This window comes from Oratosquilla oratoria, chromosome 17 (genome assembly GCF_046742065.1).
Source record: "Oratosquilla oratoria isolate Oo_2021 chromosome 17, ASM4674206v1, whole genome shotgun sequence".
Taxonomy (NCBI): domain Eukaryota; kingdom Metazoa; phylum Arthropoda; class Malacostraca; order Stomatopoda; family Squillidae; genus Oratosquilla; species Oratosquilla oratoria.
This window is the reverse complement of record NC_134793.1, coordinates 34,944,808-34,965,573: the sequence shown is the minus strand read 5'-3', so window position 1 is coordinate 34,965,573 and position 20,766 is coordinate 34,944,808. Positions and strand designations below refer to the sequence as shown.

Below are 20,766 nucleotides of genomic sequence, written 5' to 3'. Positions count from 1 at the left end.
AAGTAGGCCGTATGTGGTCTACGAAATACACGCACTCATATTTTTATAGCCGCAAAGCCTTTACATGAATATAATGACTACAATAATTGGTAAAATAATATTTCTGTGCCATGATATTCTATGCAATACTGGGTAAATGTAAATATATTACGTTACAATAAATATTTTCATACCCTCATATTTTTTAGCCGTAAAGCCATTTATGACCACAATATCTGAGCAATATTTCAGTGTCATAGTATTCTATGTAATACTGCATAAATGTAATTAGATTATATTACAATAAATAGTTTCATAGTACCATGTGCCCTGTATGTGAATTATATTTACTAAATGGTATTTATAATATGCACGTAATTGACGCACGTTTTTAGACGCATGTCTTTTGTTTATTCTTTAGTATCAGACTCCGTATTATTTATCGTAACTTCATTTTCATACATAGTGGCTTCATTTGAAATTATTTATTATTATCTTATTATTTTTTCTTTTCTATTAATAAATAATTTCATCTGTTTTTTCGAGAAAAAAAATATTCATAGAGGAAAATAATTGCTCATGACGTCACCGGAAACCCTTCGAACCGCCATAGTTGTTATTGTGATGCTTGTGGTAGTCTTTGTTTACGTTCGGTGAATTAATGTAATTTTAACATAAGCTTGGTCGTAGTTGTGTAGGAATTGAGTAGAAGCAGGTAAGTTTATATGTGATAAGACCAGTGACTATATGTGTGAGGATATTCACAAAGTGAGGCGTTCAGGGAAGATATAATTGTCTCGTAAAGAGTCCAAGAGATATGCTGGATTTTTGTACCGCAGTAATGGTAGCCACCTGCAATTGTTGTAACAAGTGTGTTGTTTACAGAGTCCTCCGGTAAGCGTTTTGGGTCGTTGTGAGTTTTTAGTAATATTACGTCGTATTAGGCGGATTTTTACAAAGAGGAACTCTTTTCAAGCAAGTAGCTCAGCGTGTGTTTAAGATTGCAGCCGTTCCAGTGAATGAAAGTGAGTTTCAGACTGATTGACGTATTCGTTGCCCTAATTATTATCTAAACCAGCATTGAGATATTATGCCTTAAGAGTTGCAATAAGATATAATAGGGGTAAGGAATGAAATTTGTTAAATCTATTTGAACAAGTTTACTACATAAAAGTGGAGACAGACTCGCTTGACATGAATGTTTCGAATTTTAAAGTAAATTTGTAACAGTAATTAAAATGTTATCATGAGTACATATCAGGGTGTTTGTTCAGTTGTGCACCTGGACACAATATAGTAACAGAAAGTTAAATATTAATTTTGTAAACTACAATTAATGTATGAAATATGCAATTTTCTTGGCATAAATCAAAATAAATATCTTGCTACAAGCAAATATACTATTGGACGAAGTTGCTAGCATAGGATCGGGATACCATCTTTTCTGTCAAGTGTTTGTCGTCTGCCTGGTCTAGTTGAAATGTCAGTTACAAGGTGTATGGCCTCGGTACTTCTGGCAGTACCTTGCGAGTTACATATTCTTGAAGGAATGCCATGGAGCTGAAATCCATGTATTCCTTCAAGCTTCAAGAACCCTATACACCCCGCAATCTGAGAGTGTGATTGAACAGCCCGCCAATGTCTCACAACGACGAGGACGATCTGGATGACTTATAGAGTGCAGGTATCGATTTATGAAACACATGTTAGACAAATTTATCATCCTTTCTTTTCTTTAACATCAGCATCTATCATAACAAACATGGCGTACCATTCATCTGGCGCGACTTCATTACTTTCTAAATCTGTTTTAGTAACTTTTTTTTTTTACTTCTGCCAAGAAAATTGCATATTATTTTGATACATTATAATTTACAAAGATGTAGAAATCAAATCAGTTGCAAGAATAATAGTAAAGGCAGTGGTTATTTTTATGACAATAACCTAACCTGACCTAACAATCCTCCCAGTAATGTTTCAAAAAAAATTTAAATGTGCAAATTTACCTTAAGTTGCTAATGACGTATGATGATGTCTTGGAATAGACAGAAGTCTAGTTCTTACTGACATTTGATTTGGTTGTGTCCCAGTAGTAGATTTTGGGTGGTATTTTCTACCTCCATGCTGACAGTAATAATTTTTTGAAAAATACTGCAGCTAAGGTTTGAAATTTCTGTTAGGAGTACGTTTAGTAGTTGAACATATTGTTCTGAAGTTCCTGGTATAAAGATTTACATTATGTGGCTTTTCCCAGCTGGAAAACGATTCTTTTAGAGCTGCAAATGGATCAAGTTCTGCACCTGCTGCAAGTATATTAGAATTAGTGGTAGCCATTTTGAATTTAGTTCAAAAGTTTATGATATAGAGTGCTGTCAACCATGTCATAAGAATAGCCTGAGGACTATTCTTATGACTTGTAAAAATAGCCGCTGTGAATAGTAAATGTAAAGTTTCAGAAAGTAATAAGACTTATTTAATGTATGTAATCTGAAGTACTATTTTATGTAAAGAAATAGTTTTCAGGAACAAAAGTGTAATGTAAGAAATAATGACTAATATTATTATTCATTTGATAAAATTAAAGAAGTGTGGTCTTTGCTATTGGGTCTTATTATACGTTTTGTGGATGGGTGGATTTGTCTAGCAATGGTATAAATTAATAGCACCAGTAGTAGTGATAAATGATTAATAGAAGGTGAAAAATAAAAATAAGAAATAAAGACAACAACTAGATTGGCCAATAAGTTCTTTAATGAAGAGGCTGTATTGTGCAGTTTCACGGAAAGTGATGACATCATACAAACATGGCCAAATAGAACAATTTATTTGAATTGATGAGCCACATGTAGATGAAGATTAATTGGAAAAAAGATTATTAATAATTTAACATTTAACGAGTATAAAAAGCATATCTTCATTGTTGGACGTAGTTGGATGCAAATTAGGGTGACCTGTCATGGTAAAAGCTGACAAGAGCCATCACCAGCTGACAGGCTCAATACCTAACCTAACCTTTCTCTTGCTCTTCAGACTGGTGGGACAGGTAATGCCCCTGGCAGAGGGTGATTGACCCAAACTAAAACTAGTTAAGATGAGGGCTGACAAGTCCATTTTGTTGTCAGCAAAGTAAACTTGAACATATTACATGATCTGTTCATTCAAATGTGCTAAATCTTTGTACAGGTATAAGTTATAACGTAAAGAATTAAAAACAAGTAATTTTATCAGCAATCCAGTCGATTTTCAACATTTTTTAGCCTGTTGTTGGCTTTTACCGTGACCATATTGTGTGGGTCAGGCCAGACTGGGACAAAGTAGATGACATATTCAATGTCTTCTGTGTGTCAGAAGAGGACCAAAACAAATTAAATAAGGAACTTAAGGTGCAAAGAAATCCTTGCTGTGGATGGTTGAATGTAATATACAATCTAGTGGTATAATTTAAAGTAGGTCAAAGTGTCTGATCCCTGAGGTGTCTAGCCAAAAATTCAGATGAGTATGGTCATACTGTCTGTTTATTATTCAAGCGAAATGCCTCATTTAATTTGACAGTGATATTGGGTATATTTATATATATATATATATACATATATACATATATATATATTAATTTTGTAATTATCATTCATTTATTTATCAGGGGCTATTGTTTTGGGATTAATCATCTGGAAGGGGGGGAATTGGCAGATGGCGATTATCCAGGGGGGCAGTTGTCTGAGAGGGAATTGTCCTAGAATAATATTCCTACATGTCCTACAGTGTTCACAGTCATTTATTTCTGTATTTTTTTGTGTCAGTATTAACAATCCAGTGAATGGGCCAAGTCGGAACATCCACAGGGCCAAGTTGGACCTACTGTCTGCATGTGTGCAGGTACTCTGCGGTAGTAGTGTGCATGGCTTTCATTGTCATCATATAACTTCCAGAGTTGGTGAATTGATATTTTAGTCTTTTTGGTGAATTTCCTCTGGTGTCTGTTAAGTGTACATTGAGAAACCAATCTGATTTGGAAAGGAAGAAGGGATGCTTCCTTGTGTTGGGCCTGGAACAAATAGTAGACATTGGGGTGGTCACAAGGGAGAGACTTCCTGATCCTTACATGCTATCTATCCACATCATTCATTTATATTGATATAGATTTGCATATTTTCTTATAGTATTAGTTTTTTTTTCCTTTCTTTCTTCTTCACTGCTGTAACAATTATGGGACGAATTGCTAGTGGTAGCAATGTAATTCAAATAAACCCAGCTGCCTTGCCCATGAGTGACATCAGCAATTATAGGAAACCGAACTTCAGTTCTGTAGTATCTCAGCTGGGCTGAATCCTTGATGTTAGTATATCCATTAGGTTACCAATCATTTTGTACATTCAGTGTGGCTGTGTGGTAGTAAGTGGGATTCACACTCAGTGGACCTGTGTTTGAAACATGTGATGGCCAGGTTTTATATTTGAACTCAATTGCTGCTACTAGTAATTTATTCCATAATACAGTATTTACAATGGCATAGTGAATGAAAATGTAATTGCTGCTTTACCCATGAGTGATGTCAATTGGAGAAAAATGGACTTGAGGGTGATAGTATTTCAGCTGATTCAAATCCTTGATACTGGTATATGCTGCAGATTATTGATAATTTTGCCACATTTAATGTGGCTATATGGTAACGAGTGGGATTCACATTCGGTGGACTTTTGTTCAAAGTTCGCGACGATTTATGATCAGTTGGAGATGCAACCTAAAAGTTTTCTTGAATCAGAGTTGGAGTTACTTTTTTTCACTGCAACTCCGCACCCCTACTTTCTTCTTCAGAGTGAGGATCTTCTGCTGCCTTTTTTCCTGTTGAGAGCTGCTATTGGCCCCAGTTGCTGACAAAACGTTCTTTTTCTCCATTTTAAGTGAAGGTATGGCTGATAGATGTGGTCACTTGTTGCACGCATTGAAATGGGAAAGGGAAGTTATTGGTACAGCTACCTTTTGGCGAGCTATGAAACTGTAGCGAATGGGAAGGATGTGCATTCAGTTTGAATGGGTCAGGTGCTTGGTGATGTGAACCCCTTCCATACAATGACACCTATTCTGGCATCATGAGGCACGAGCGGATATATGAAAATGCCTGTGTTAGCGTCTAGATAAAATTTATTTTGTAGTTGTAGTTAAGTGACCCCCATATCCTGTGAACAGGCTTGATCCTATTTTCTGTGGTTATTAATATACAGGGGGGACGGAAAGGGGGGGTCGCCGATTTAATGAAGCGGCCTTGCTATGGATGTGCTGTGTCTTGTGACACTGCTTCTGACCCAGGGCAGTGGACAAGGTGCAGGGATGACCCGTCATCTGGGAGGTGCTAAGATGAGGGGGAGGGTGGAGGGGTGTGGAGTGTTTTCAGGGATGGAATGGGTGGGAATGATTTTATGCCTTTTCCTTTTTGGCTACCTCCCTTGTAAGGGGGGAAAAGCCTTGTTATATGTATGTATTAATATACAGAGTGAGAGATCAAGTAATACAGTTGTAACTTTATATTACTTATATAATGCGAGTATTGTGATGCTTCATCAAATTATCAGGCAGCTGATGCTACCCATGAGAATTTAACTCGTATTGGTGAGGTTAAAGTGGTAAAATTTTAGTTGTGTACAACTACACAATATAACAATAGAAAATTAGTAATAATTTTTTAAATTATATTATATCAACGTAATATGAAATTTTCTTGGCGGAAATCAATAACAAAAAAGTTTCTAAAACATATTTTCTAAAGAACGAAGTCGCGGTGGTTGAATTATATGCCATGTTTGTTTTGATAAGTGCCGAGGTCAAACAAATGAAAGGATGATATATTAGTCTATTCTAACCTACATAATCTAAGCAGTGTTTAGTAATTCGGTACCTCAAATTGTAAAGATCATCTGGGTCGTTGTTGTCATCACGGATGCTGATGGCCTGCCTTGGGCAATTAACAGACTATGGCAGAACCCCGTGTTCTCTCATAAAGTCCAAGGAAGCCCTATTGTCTTTGTAACAGCACTTATTAATGTCACCTGGAGTTGGAGAACACCTGGTTCACAGCATGAAAGCCGTTGTCTGATAGTGACTGGATTGGCATGGCGTCTGTACTGTATCCTAGTGGCTTTGTTTGTTAGTAAATTTACTTGTAGCAAGGTTTTTTATTTTTTATTTCTGCCAAGGAAATCGCATATCTTTATGTATTATAATTTACAAAATTAATATTTAATTTTCTAATGATATATTGCATAGGTGTCCACAACTAAAATACAACTAGTTAAAGTTAAGATTTGTGTTAATTATTGATTAAGTCTTGTATAATTTCTTCTTTAATTTGAATTAGTCTCTAACAAGTAAAATTGGCTAAAAGATAACCTACAAAAATATAGCTGTAAAGGAGTGTATTTGTAACTTCTGAGCCTTTGCACACATTTCTGAACATCAAACATGTATACTCAATGACTTGTACATCTGGCAGCTGTGTCTATGGTGGTGTTTCCTCGGTGGTTGACTGACAGCTGGCAAGGGGGATGTATGTGACCGATTCATTTGATCTATTCTCACTCATATTTAATTTTTTTCTGCATTCTTTTCCTCAAAATGAAAATAAAAATTGATTGATTTCTTCATTCCTTTTATTATCAGTAATAAGAATGAATAGAAGGAAATGGTACAGACAAGTTAACTTCCTTTCTGCCTAAAGTTGTACTTTGCATACAAATTACAATATTATGTATAAAAAAGTGACAAGTTATCAGCATTAATAATGGAACTATATTAAGAAATCACCAGAAAATTAGATATTAAGAAAAAACCTGGCTGTTAAGGGGTTAAAGTGGTGGTTAATAGAATACAAAATAATTAAAGGTAGGTATCCCTTTTGGAATATCATTTGTGAAGTATTTGAATAATACAGGTTAGAGTGTTGCTCTGCTGGAAACTCCATTTTATGATATTTTAGTCCCAGAAATGTGATTGTTTTGGGTTACTGTACACTGTCTGCTATGTAAGACATTTCTTAGCCATTTCTTTTTGTTGTTTTGTATGGCTCTCAATGATCTCAACCTCCTCAGTACAAGTCAAATTCTTGTGGACAGCATCAGCTGCCTGATGTACAATGATTTGATGAGGCATCACAATACTCACATTGTGAAATATAAGTTGCATTTGTATTACTTGCTCTCTTTCACGCTGAATATTAATAACCAAAGGAAGTGTGATCAAGTCAGTTCACAGAATATGGGGTCACTCAGCTACAACTACAAAATAAAAATATAATCAAGACACCAATGGTGGCATCCCCATATACTCACTCGTGCCTCATGATGCCTGTGTAGGCATCATCCTATGGAAGGAGTTGTCTTGGAATTTTATCACACACCTTGTATACATCTACTGCCACCTTAATTTGAAATTCTGCAACAGTTGTTGTGTCATGTTAGTGAGAAGTGTGCACATACAACACATATGAAGGTCTAACCTTTTTTCCCAAATGGATGGCTCTAGCTTTTGTGTGAAACTTCAAACAATTATTGTCATAATTATAAGTATTCCCCTGTGAGGTTTGTGGTATGGGGAAGAGATTGGGTGTGTTGCATGTGGAATCTAATATGATGGAGTTTGATGGTAGACTGTGGCCATTCACTGATAGGACATGTTTCGTGGATTTGTAGTTATCTGGGGTGAGTAGTGTTACTAAGGATTTTTGTGGGGGTTTTGCGCTAGCCATTTTCTCCGGTTCTTTGAAGTTCCTTTGTGTCTTCTTAGCAGGAATCTTATTGTTGTGTGATGCTATTGCAATATGCTCACAAGTTTGGTGTCAATTTATTTACCCGTATTTGTGTTAGTTTACTGATTTCAAGTTTAATGACCCTTTTCCTTACCAGTTAGTTGTCAGAATGGCAGGCCTTACAAATTCAGTACAGTTGTCACTTGAACAAGTTTATTTTGGCTGACATGAGGTTATTTTATTCTGTGTGGTGGATCTCTAGGTCCAAATGGATTACTTCTAATATTTTTTTATTTGGTTTTCTTCGGTGTGAAAATGTACTGGTTCATTAATGTTGATTCGTTATCTTTTTCTTTTCACAGAAACGGACCAAAATGGATGGAAAGAGTAATGACAAACTGGAGAACAACAAAACACTGGGTATGACCTCAGCGATCAGTTTAGCTTATCCTAAACCTGCTGATTTGGAGAAAACAAAAGACCTGAAAGACTACCTGGTTGAAGCTAGTATGTTTGAATCGGATGTGGACTTCAATCACAGGTAAGATTGTTTATATTTTATTCAATATTTTATCATTCTTGACTCGGGGTCACAATGTACCCAAGATATTAATCTCACTGTGGATACAGAAAGTGGAAAATTCATCACAATGAAGCTAGTCATGTGAATTACACGATACAGTCACAGCCCAGTTCCACACAAGAACACAAAGATGCACTACAAACGTAAAAGTAAGGCCTTAAGAACAAGAATTAATGGACTATCAAAATATACCCACCATACCATTTACATCCAAAGACAAAAGCCCTCATTACAGAATAATGCATACGAGTGGTATGAATACAGTTCTGTTGGAAGAACTTGGAATCCACACTTCCATAGCATCATATCCTATGACTACGCCCAGTGCACAGAATGAAAATGTCCACTCTTGCAAGATATTATCAATTAATGTATTTGAGCATATGCCTTTCTTTTTGGCTACCCCCCCTGTGCAAGGGGGAAAAAGCCTTTGGTATATGTATGTATGTATGTATTTGAGCCCATCCTAACTGTCCAACAACACATCTGTACAAAACTGTCTGAACAACTCCAGCCTAGTACAAGTACAGTCGAACCTCGAAAGCCCGGACTAATTGGGGGGAAGGGTGGTTCGGTCATGCCAAACGTCTGGTCATCGAAAATATCGCCCTAATACCCGTATATTTTCATAGAAACACATAAGAATAATACTCTAACACTGTAATAATAATGCTATAGTACTAATAATTCCGTAATAATAACTGCAATACAGGCATGTAAATGTACTGTATATACAGTGTACTGTACTGTTTTTTATTACGTACACTGTAAATATTGGAAGGTATGCACGCGGGACAGTGGCGGTCGCCAGGGTTGCCGCATTTTCTACACTGCCGTGTAGAATGGGAGTGTTGCCATACCGGGCCATACATATTTGTCGGGCGTGTGCAGACTTTCATAGCAAGATATGCTTGTCAAACTTTGACAAAATGTTGGTTCTAGTTTTTTTTTTCTTGAATGTATATAAGGCCCCCATGCCCTAACATATTCAGTAAGATATAATTTTTTTTTATATATTATTATCGCTAAAAGAAAGCTGAAACTTTAGCGTATAATTTTTTCTACACGGTAAAAACGTATCTTTTGGGGTATGATATTTTATAAGTAACAATTACCAATAAAAGTCATATTTTGATGTACCATTTATTATTTGATAACTGGTTCTATGATTTTTAAACTTTTGCAAAAGTTTGAGTTTTTGAACGTTTTTAACAGCCCGCTGGTATGTAGAAAAAATTTCCTTGTGTCCTTGTGCAGTTGCCACATGGCACTATTTTACTACGTTTTGGTACAAAATTCTACGAAATGGCAGCCCTGGTGGCAGCTTGACTGGGCCGGGTTTGAGTACACGTGTCCGGCCGTCGCTGCCACCTACCGGACAAATAGGGAACTTTGCTTGAAAAGTCCCCCCGTTATTCATTTCGACCGGTCATACAAGGGTCCGGGCTTTCGAGGTTCGACTGTATTACCAGAAGAGAAAATGCTTCCAGGTCAGGTTGCCAGCCAGCACAGAAATTGTCGATACAAAATTGACCTGATAGACTTGGCAACTTACCCTTTGCCACTCCACATCTGACACAACACAGATTGAATTACACATTTTCTCTGGGAAAGCTAGGAAACTTACCGACTGTTGGGGGCCTTAGGTTTCCACTAGTAGAAACCAAAGGCAGCAGAGTAAAAATAAGGATAGTGGGCTTATGCATGTTTTGAATTTACATACATACATATACCAAGGGAATTAGCCAAAAAACAAGGGCATAAAAACCACTCCCACCCATTCTATCCCCACATACTCCACTCCAATTCAATCCCCTCTCTCCCTTGTATCTTGGCTCTTCCTGGATGACTGGTCATCCCTGCATCTTGCTTACTGCTAATTTTTTCTCAATTGTGTGTCAGGAAAAAGTGAGTAGAAAGTATCAGAAAAAATAGTTTGTGTTAAGTCTTGCTACTATACATTTGTAAGTGCTTCTTAAGTGGTAAAAATGAAGATATTTATTGCATAAGGTAGCTACATGTTTAATAACTGAAAAGCTTGTGTTATTCTATTGTGTTTGAAATTAATGTTCCTTTAGTCAGTATTCAAATTACAATTTTTAATGGACTGTAGTTTGGCTTTTTTCATTTGCACATCCAAGTGTTTTTTCATGTGATTCCTCATGTATCAGAAGGGTGAGACAATTTGTGTCCTGTATATAAAATTATACTGTTCAGTCCTAGCTCTTTTGTGTAGAAGTAATCCATTATGATTAGGTTTTCATCAAATGTGTTTAACACTGGTTTTAATATTTACATTCTGTATTATCAAAGACTTGAAGTCCTGGGCAAACTGAATGTGCTTGTGAAGAAATGGATAACTGAAGTGAGTCTACAAAAAAATGTTCCTCCACAGGTAAAGTTGACACAATTTGTGTCATTTTTTTAAGTTTGTACCCTATAATGTAAGAAATTAAACCATCATGGATATAATCATAATAAGCTAAGAAATTTATTTCCATAATAACACATAATGCTAAAGTATTTATATGCTTATTTTTTATTATTTGATTGGTTTGTTTATTAAATGGTTACTTGTTTATTTTTTCAGCTTGCTGACTCCGTTGGGGGCAAAATATCTACCTTTGGGTCATATCGTTTGGGTGTGGCAGGAAAGGGAGCTGATATTGATGCTGTCTGTGTTGCCCCAAGACATATTGAACGTAGTGATTACTTTACCACTTTTTATGAACTACTCAAAAAACAGCCAGAAGTTTCGGAAATGAGGGTAAGATGTGTGTGTGTGTGTGTTTATATATATATACACCAGTGGCTTTTTCCCCCATTACAGGGGAGGTAGCCAAAAAACAAAGGCATAAAACCCACTCCCACCTATTCCATCCCTGCATATTCCACTCTCATTCACCCCCTCCCTCCCTCTTATCTTGTCTCCTCCTGTCTTGCACCTTTTATTGAACTAGTCTTGTTTCTGCTTCTTCCTTCCTCTACACTTTGGCACATGTTTGTTCATTCCTAAGTTCATGTGTTATTCATGAATTAATTTCCAATTTGATAAAAAAAAAATCTTAGACCTTCCTTCTTTCTGTTCTTTTGAATGTGCATCACCTGATACTAACATTCACTTTTTTTTTTTCTTGTGCATCTGAAAACGAGTTTTCTCAATTGTCAGTTTTGTAGTATATGTGTGCAATTCAGATATTTATAAGATTTTTATTATTATCATTATTATTATTATTATTTTTGAATTTTATGAAAATATGTCTTATTTTATTATTCTTTCTTATGACATTAGGCAGTGGAAGAAGCCTTCGTACCTGTAATAAAGATGAAATATGATGGTATTGAAATTGATATGTTGTTTGCAAGACTTGCACTCAAAGAAATCAATGACTCAGTTGATCTTCGGGATGACACTATCTTAAAGAATTTGGATGAAAAATGTGTGCGAAGTCTCAATGGCTGTAGAGTCACTGATGAAATCTTGCGTCAAGTGCCAAATAGAGAAAACTTCAGACTTGCTTTAAGAGCCATCAAGTTGTGGGCAAAGAGTAAGTTTGATGTATTAGCTTTGTTTCATTTATTTGTTTAATTTTATCCACTAACTGTTTGTGCTTGTGTGATGTATGGGGTGGGTGATTAGGGTTCAAGGCTCTCTCTTAGAACTACTGTACCTATCATTTTCAATTGATGCTCTGTTGGGAGGATATTGGTTTCTGTATGCAGGTATTCTATTGGGGTAGTTTTGGTGCATCCTGCTGTTATTCCATATGCATTGATTTATATTCTGGTGTTTGGTTTGTGGTTCCTGATTTTTCAAGAAAACTTATTGTAAATTCAACTGTTTCTTTTCCAGGACACGGAGTCTACAGCAACGTCTTGGGTTACCTCGGTGGTGTGTCCTGGGCAATGTTGGTTGCCCGTACATGCCAACTTTACCCGAATGCTTCCGCAGCAACTTTAGTGGAGAAGTTCTTCTTGGTCTTTTCAAAATGGACTTGGCCAGCGCCAGTTTACCTAAAACAGCCGTCTGATGGGAAGCTTGGGTTTAAGGTAAAGTTTTCAATTTATTTTTATATATTTATTCTTGTTTATTTATTCTTTACATGGAATTTTTGTTATTATGCTAGGGTCGTGTTCTGAAGAAATTAGATATGATATTGATACAGAATTTGAAAGGAGATAAAAAGTTTATGTTTTTAAGTTTACATTTGGTAAAAACACCTGGGCTTTTATTTATCTATATATGTATATATGTGTGTGTATACGTATATATATATATATATACACAAATATATATACATATGCGTATGTGTGTGTTTGCATATGTATATAAGTATATGTAGATATATACATACATATACCAAAGGCTTTTTTGTTATATGTATGTATATATATATACAGACGCTCCTCAACTTACGTTTTAGTTACGTTCCGAACAGCCGAATGTAACATGAATATGAACGTAAGTTGTTACTGTACGTTCCAGTAATGTATGACCGTTCATACTGTACTATACATCCATAAATTCTATTACCGTATCTTATAAAACACCCCTAAATCATTAATTATAAACATAACATTGTAAAATAATAACATTAATTTCAAATAAATTAAATTCAAGCAACATAAAGTGAGATGGTGGAGGAGGAGGAGGAGGCAAGGCACGTTCAGTCTGTCGTTTGTGCCATGTAAACAATGGACGCAGTGTCATGCGTATGTCTTGTACTGCGGAGAGCGCGCTAAACTCAAAAATTCACTAAAATGTTTTTTTTACAGTCAGTAAAATCGAAAAAACGTAAAATGAATGAAGTAGAAGAGCGTCTGTACATATATATATATATATATATATATATATATATGTATATACACATATATACATACATATATATATATATATATACATATACACATACATATATATACATATAGATATATGTAGATATATATAAGTGGTTACCAGCATATTTCTGATCACGTGTTCAAGTGATTTATTTGCAAAAATATATGTGTGTATATATATATATATATATATATATATATATGTATATGTATATACATATACATATTCACATGCATGTACGTATGTTTGGGGGAATTATAGATATATAACATGACTCGCCAATAGATATAGAAAAAATGAACACAAGCCCAGGAAGTGAAAAACATGACAAAGATATTTTGTATATCAACCCTTTAAAGGCCACTAAAAATGAGCATAAGTGATCTGCTTGACTTTAGTGGTCATTTATAATTGTATCAAATTTGTTATCTGTATATTATTTTGAAAAGAAAAAGTACGGAACGTAGCTGACTTTTTTCAATTTCTTAAAGATATCTGAGAAGTTCAAATTAGGTTCCAAGTAACTTGAAATTAAATTTAAATTGGAAGTCCTGTAATATCATCTCAGCTTTCAGGGTCTTCAAGTTTGTGTTTTTCTGTTAGAGAATCAACCGGTTGGTTGATTGATCTGTACAAGAAAATATGGTGAAGGAAAAGTATATGTGGTGATAACTTTTATTTGCTTTTGTCTTTTATACATGAAATGGAAAGCACACGAGTATAACTGTAGTCGTTCTCCAAATGTGTCAAAGATTGTTCTTATGAATACATTAGTAAGAATAAAGAAGTTTTCTTCTGACTGGGAAGTGGCATGTGGAAAATGTATTGCTCCTACATCACATATTCTACGGAAAGAGGCAAATCTCATGTTTTACAGTGTGGAGAAAAATAGAAAAACAAAATTTCATCAAATCATATGAAAGCACAGAAGGTGGAAGTCAGCAAGGTGTGCAACCCATCCAGAAATTTGTGTGCTGAATAGGTAATTGGAAAATTTGAAGTTAACAATGTTTTAAGAAAATCTGGGAAAAATGATCTTTGTTGTTGATATTCTGTGAAGTTTGAATCGTATAGAAAATGGTGCCATAGTGAACAAAATTAAGTGGTGATTATCCGAGAATGATGTAGAGAAGTTGGTGTTTTGTGGAAAAATATTGTGTAGTAATTTCGTATTTGTCTTTTGTATGACTGAATAGCAGTATTTAAAGGAGAAAGAAACAGTGCAGTTTATAGTAGACAGACATGCAAAACCTGTTGCCTTGTTAAGTACAAAATTTTGAATATACATATGATCTCATAAAAGTACAAAGTATGTAGTATATAGTTTCTTACTCTGTGTTGATTTTACTTATTCAAGTGTGCAGGTGTTGATTCGGATATATTTTTCAAAATATATTTTGCCTTGACGGAGTCACTTCATTACAAGGACCACCCAAAAGCCGATTCATGTGGGATGAGATAGAACAAAATGTTTAGATTAAGTCTGTTATCTGAAAATTTGACTAGAAACATTTTGATTAGTTTTGTGTGAGAACCACTGCTTAATTTAGGAAAATATATAACAGATTAAAACTTGTCTTTGGGTTGAAGGGATTATGGAAAATCTTAGAAAAACTTTTGTACATACATACATACATATACCAAGGCTTTTTCCCCCTTCCAAGGGAGGTAGCCAAAAAGGGAAAGGCATAAAAACACTCCCACCCATTTCATCCCTAAATACACTCCACACCCCTCCCACCCTTCCTCTCATCTGAGCACCTCCTGGATGACGGGTCATCCCTGCACCCTGCCCACCGCCCTGGGTCAGAAGCAGTGTCGCAAGACACAGTACATCCACAGCGAGGCCGCTTCATTTAATCGGCGACCCCCCCTCTCCGTCCCCCTTTGCATATAAGGCGAGGACGGGGAGAAATCCCTTCGGGCTGCGTCAAAAATTACTCACACATACTACCCCACCCCCCACTTCCCCGCCCATTCCTCCTCATGCAGTCACAACATCATCCATATACAACCATTCTCCACTCACCTCTGTCTTCCGTCCTCTCCCTTCCTTCCTCAACAGACATTCCCCTCTTCCCCAAAAGCCCCCTTCACCCCATCCATCCACCTCATCCTAGGACGTCCCCTCATGTTCACTCCCTCCACATCTGCCTTCCATACCTCTTTTACTAGTCTTTCTTCACTCATTCTTTCCATGTGTCCAAACCATCCTAATATTCTTTCATCAACCCTATCTCCCAAATCCTTTTTCACCCCTGTTCTCCTCCTCACCTCCTCATTTCTCACTCTATCTAGCCTAGTAACCCCCACCATACTTCTCAGACACCTCATCTCAAACACATTCAAATTCCTTCTCTCTTCTTCTCTTATGTTCCACGTTTCTGCCCCATACAGTGCTGTTGGCACAATCACTCCTTCATACAGTCTCCTCTTCGCATCCATTCCCAAATGTCTATTCCTCATTACACTCTTTAAACCACCAAGGCATTTACTCGCTTCTCTCAATCTACATTCTACCTCCACCTTCACTCCACCTTTTCCTGCTACACTTGCACCCAAGTATCTAAAACTATCCACTTCCTCCAGTCGCTCTCCCTTAATGTTCACTTCCAGTCTACTGCCACTTTCACCCCTTGTACATCTCATCACCTTACTTTTACCCACATTTATCTTTAGCTTTCTTCTATCACATACTCTCCCAAACTCTGCCACCAGCTTCCTCAATCCCTCCTCTGACCCTGCCACAAGCGCAGTGTCGTCCGCAAACAACAGCTGGCTCACCTCCCACTTTTCTCCATTTTCTTTAACTATCTCCAATCCCTGACTCACTACCCTAGCATTCACCTCTCTCACCACCCCATCCATGTATAAGTTGAACAGCCAGGGCGACATGACGCATCCTTGACGAAGTCCCACCTTTACTTCAAACCACTCACTCTCTCCATTTCTAATCCTAACACATGCTCTACTACTCTCATAAAAACTCTTGACAGCTCCCAAAAGCTTTCCTCCTATCCCATAAATCTGCATAACCTCCCACAGTGCCTTTCTGTCTACCCTATCATAAGCCTTTTCCAGATCCATGAAAGCCCAAAAAACATCCTTCCCCTTTCCTATAGCTTTCTCACATATCTGTCTTACCACAAAGATCTGATCTACACAACCTCTACCCGTCCTAAATCCACACTGTTCCTCACCAATTACTCCCTCTGTTCCTCTCCTAATCCTCTCAATTAAGATCCTCCCATAAGCCTTCCCTACTACACTCAACAGGCTAATCCCTCTGAAATTACTACATTCACACTTGTCCCCTTTTCCCTTGTAAAGAGGAACTATACAGACACTTTTGTAGCATATAAAAATTATTTACATTACTATGCAAGAACTCAAGCCCATACAGTTGCCACATTATATTACACAATAAAACCACAACTTACTAGGTATAATAAGAAACAAATATTGCAACATTTATTCACACATCCATAAACAGCCCCCAGAAACATCTCCAATACATGTATAGATACATAATGCATACCGTACAAACGTACCAGTATGGTGTGAACATGTGACAAACACAAGGAAATGACCCAGTGTGGTTATCGCAAATATTGCTACCGATTATACAGGTAGCGGATGCATTCTACTTGTATTCTTTAGGGTGCACCCCCCCTTCCCTCCCTTCCTATTTATATGGATTGTGATGCACCACTTGGTGTTTCCTTTCCAGTTTGTATACAGTAGACACATTGGATGAAACACCAGAGATCTTGTGTAATGCTCCCCCCTTCCCTCCCTTCCTATTTATATGGATTGTGATGCACCACTTAGTGTTTCCTTTCATGCAGTTTGTCATGTGTTAGTTACTTGTGTGGACACACCACAAGACTATCCATAAACCAAAGGGTTCTTTTCCATGAACAGGAGATAGGCAGCTAAGTCGTACACCCACTCCCTATTCATCCCACTCCCATCCATCACCCATCCATTTCCATTCCCATTTTAGCTCCTTATGTATGAAGAGTCATCCCTGTATCCTGTCCACTGCCTGGATAGCAAGCCAGTCAATGGATTGACTGATTGCTGAGTACATTGAAACTAATCATTGAGGGAGACCTGGAATGAGTCAGGACGATTGGCAGTAAATTATTGTAATTGACGTTGTAATTAACTTGGTTCTGCACAGGTTTGATTGTGGTTGTCAGATTTAATTTCATACCTTAGTAGGTGGCCTCTTCACCTTTTATACTTGCTTCTGCCAGGTTATTTCATTCATATTCGTGACTATAATGAAAGTGTCATAGCTTATTTTGATTAATTCTAAATTTACTCAGCTAAGGGAATGTCCTTGGAATGAACTTGTTAAAAATGTGGAGTCCTTTTCATTCTCAAATATTTTGCAATCTATACATTGGTATGTACTAGTATAGTTTAAACTGGGGTATGCATTATCTTTCAGACAGATACAGAAATATGGTAGTACATACATATACCAAGGCTTTTTCCCCCTTACAAGGGAGGTAGCCAAAAAGGAAAAGGCATAAAATCATTCCCACCCATTCCATCCCTGAATACACTCCAGACCCCTCCACCCTCCCTATCATCTTAGCACCTTAAAAAAAAAAAGCAAAAATATGGTAGTAAGATATATAATTCTAGTCAAAATACTCAGAATTGCCAAAGGTGTAAACCAAATTTTAAGTATATTTTCATAAATACAAAGGATTACAAAGGCGGAGCATGCTGACAGGAGACCTTTTGATCCATATCTAGGTCGGATGCAAAAAAAAAAAAAATCATATTAATAATAAAACAATAAATAAAAACTATAATACTGTAAATAAATAAAATACATAAATAAATGCATAGGTATAGTTAAATAATAAACAAACAGGTAAATAGTAAATAATAATAAATTGACATATAACTAATAATAAATGAAAATCAGACAGACAAATGATAACAAAACAAAAACAAATAATATAAGATAAATTATAATCATTACAGCATCTTACTTATTTATCTAACTGATTCTTAAAGCTTCGAACTGAACTACATTGCACTACCTGTGCAGGAAGTTTATTCCATTCATTTACTACACGGTTGGCAAAGTTGTTTCTACCTACTTCTAAATTGAATCTATTTCCGGATAATTTGAGACCATTATTTCTTGTCTGATTCTCATTCAGTGTGAAAATTTGGTCACTTTTGATGTTGTCAATTCCCTTTAAAATCTTAAAGACCTGTATCAAGTCACCTCTGAGTCTATGCTTTTTTAGGGAAAACAGATTCATGTGTTTTAGTCGATTTTCGTATGATTTATTTTTGATATTTGGGATCAGTTTTGGGGCTCGCCGTTGTACTTTTTCCAGCCTGTCAATGTCTTTAATGAGATTCGGTGACCATACAGAAACAGCATATTCCAAATGTGGACGAACTAACGATTTATATAGCTTGTTAATGAGTGATGTACTTTTGAAATCAAAAGATCGTGCAATCAGTCCCAGAATCTTATTTGCTTTCTCAGAGGCTGAAATACACTGCTTGGATGATTTGAGGTTGTTACTGATAATTACGCCGAGATCTTTTTCACTATCCACTTTTGTTAACGAATTACCAAATAACTTTTAATCATACTTACTGTTATTTTTACCTATGTGCATTACCTTGCATTTACTTGTGTTAAATTTCTTTAGCCACTTTTCACACCATTGCTGTAATTTATCTAAATCGACTTGAATATCTAATTGGTTTGAATGATCATTTGCCACTCTGCACAGTTTTGTATCATCAGCAAATTTGGAAACAGTAGATTTTAGTCCATGGTCTATATCATTTATATATACTATGAATAGAAGTGGCCCAAGAACGGAACCCTGAGGAACTCCACTTGCAACACTTTTCCATCCAGAAGTTTTTCCATTTAAAACAACTCTCTGTTTTCGACCATTCAACCAATTACTAGTCCAACCTAATAGGCTACCACTTATTCTGTGGCTTTTTCCCCCTTACAAGGGAGGTAGTCAAAAAACAAGGGCATAAAATCTATTCCTACCCATTCCATCCCCACATACTCCACTCCCATTCACCCTCTTCCCTCCCTCTTATCTTGGCACCTCCTGGACAACAGGTCATCCCTGTATTTTGCCTACTGCCCTGGGTCAGAAGCAGTGCAGCAAGACACAGGACATCCGCAGCAAGGCTGCTTCATTTAATCCATTCCCTCATGCAGAAAAAGAGAAGACGGGTAGAAGTCCTTTAGGGCTGAGTCAAAATATCATTCACACATACTCCCATCCCCCACCCACTCCCTTCCATGCATCACAGCACCATCCTTACCTGACCATTCTCCACTCTTCCCTATTTTCTGTCCCTTCCCTTCCTTCCTCAACGGACATTCTCCTCTTTCTCAGTGCCCCTTTTACCTCATCCATCCATCTCATCCTTGGTCACCCCCTCATGTTCACTTCCTCCACCTCTGCCTTCCACACCACTTTTAATCTTTCTTCACTGATTATTTCCATGTGTCCAAACCATCCCAATACTCTTTCATCCACCCTTGCTCTCCTCCTCACCATGTTCCTCACTCTATCTAGCTAAGTAACCCCCACTGTACTTCTTGAGCATTTCATCTCAAACTCATTCAAACTCCTTTCTTCCTCTCTTATGTTTAATGTTTCTGCCCCATATAGTGCTGTCAGCATAATCATTCTTTCATACAATCTCCTCTTAGCATCCATTCCCAAATGTCTATTTCTCATTACACTTTTTAATCCCCCAGGGCATTTGCTTGCTTTTCTCAATCTATATTCTACCTCCACCTCCACTCCTCCCTTTCCTGCCTCATTCACTTGAGGCATCATGAGGCACGAGTGAGTATATGAGGATGCTGGTAATGCCATCCTGATTATATTTATTTTGTAGTTGTAACTGAGTGACCGCCATATTCTATGAACAGTTTTGATTGCATTTTCTGTGGTTGTCAACATTCAGGGTGAGAGAGAACAAGTATTACAGCTTTAACTTTATATTTTATAACACTCGTATTGTGATGCATCATTGCATTGTCGTACATCAGGCTTCTACAATACCTGTGAGTATTCCACCACCATCATCCTTTGTATATCTTCACTTTATTTTTCCCCACATTTACTTTCAGCTTTTTCCTCTCACATAACCTTCTAAACTCCAGTAACTGCTTCAGTCTGACCTTTAACCTCTTCAGTACAACTCAAATTCTTCTGCGCAGCATGAGCTGCCACATGTAATTTGTATCACACTACTCGCATTATAAAATATAAAATCACTGCTGTATTCCTCATTCTCTTTTACCTATGAGTAATAGGAAGCTCGCTGGCTGAGCGGGTTAAGGCGTTGTTACTTGTGGCGAAGGTGGAGGTGAGGGCGGTTCAAATCCTGCCACCAGGGAAGTTGAGCCAAGGGCATGGTTCATTAGATTCCACACTACAAAGCCCTCTGTGAGGGGCACCGTCCTAGCCTCCCAATAGGGGGGAGTGTGTGACGTTAAACCATAAAAAAATTAATAAATAATAATAATAATAAACAATAAACACAGAAAATGTGATCAGACCAGTTCACAGAATCTGGGGGTAACTCATGTACAACTAC

General features: G+C 36.8%; 1 protein-coding gene across 5 annotated transcripts in view; it reads left to right on the top strand.

Moving 5' to 3' along the window:
* Positions 1-574: 574 nt before the first annotated feature.
* Positions 575-20,766, top strand: part of hrg (poly(A) polymerase hiiragi) — a 40,143-nt gene continuing 19,951 nt past the window's right edge. For 4 of the 5 annotated variants that reach the window (XM_076200926.1, XM_076200923.1, XM_076200927.1 and 1 more), the window contains exons 1-7: positions 575-694; positions 4,792-4,883; positions 8,077-8,255; positions 10,611-10,692; positions 10,888-11,064; positions 11,590-11,845; positions 12,151-12,347. In XM_076200926.1, coding sequence (XP_076057041.1) covers positions 8,089-8,255; positions 10,611-10,692; positions 10,888-11,064; positions 11,590-11,845; positions 12,151-12,347 — 879 coding nt within the window. In that variant the 5' untranslated portion in view covers positions 575-694; positions 4,792-4,883; positions 8,077-8,088. The remainder of the gene's footprint in view (positions 695-4,791; positions 4,884-8,076; positions 8,256-10,610; positions 10,693-10,887; positions 11,065-11,589; positions 11,846-12,150; positions 12,348-20,766) is intronic. The other variant, XM_076200924.1, reaches the window with a different exon arrangement.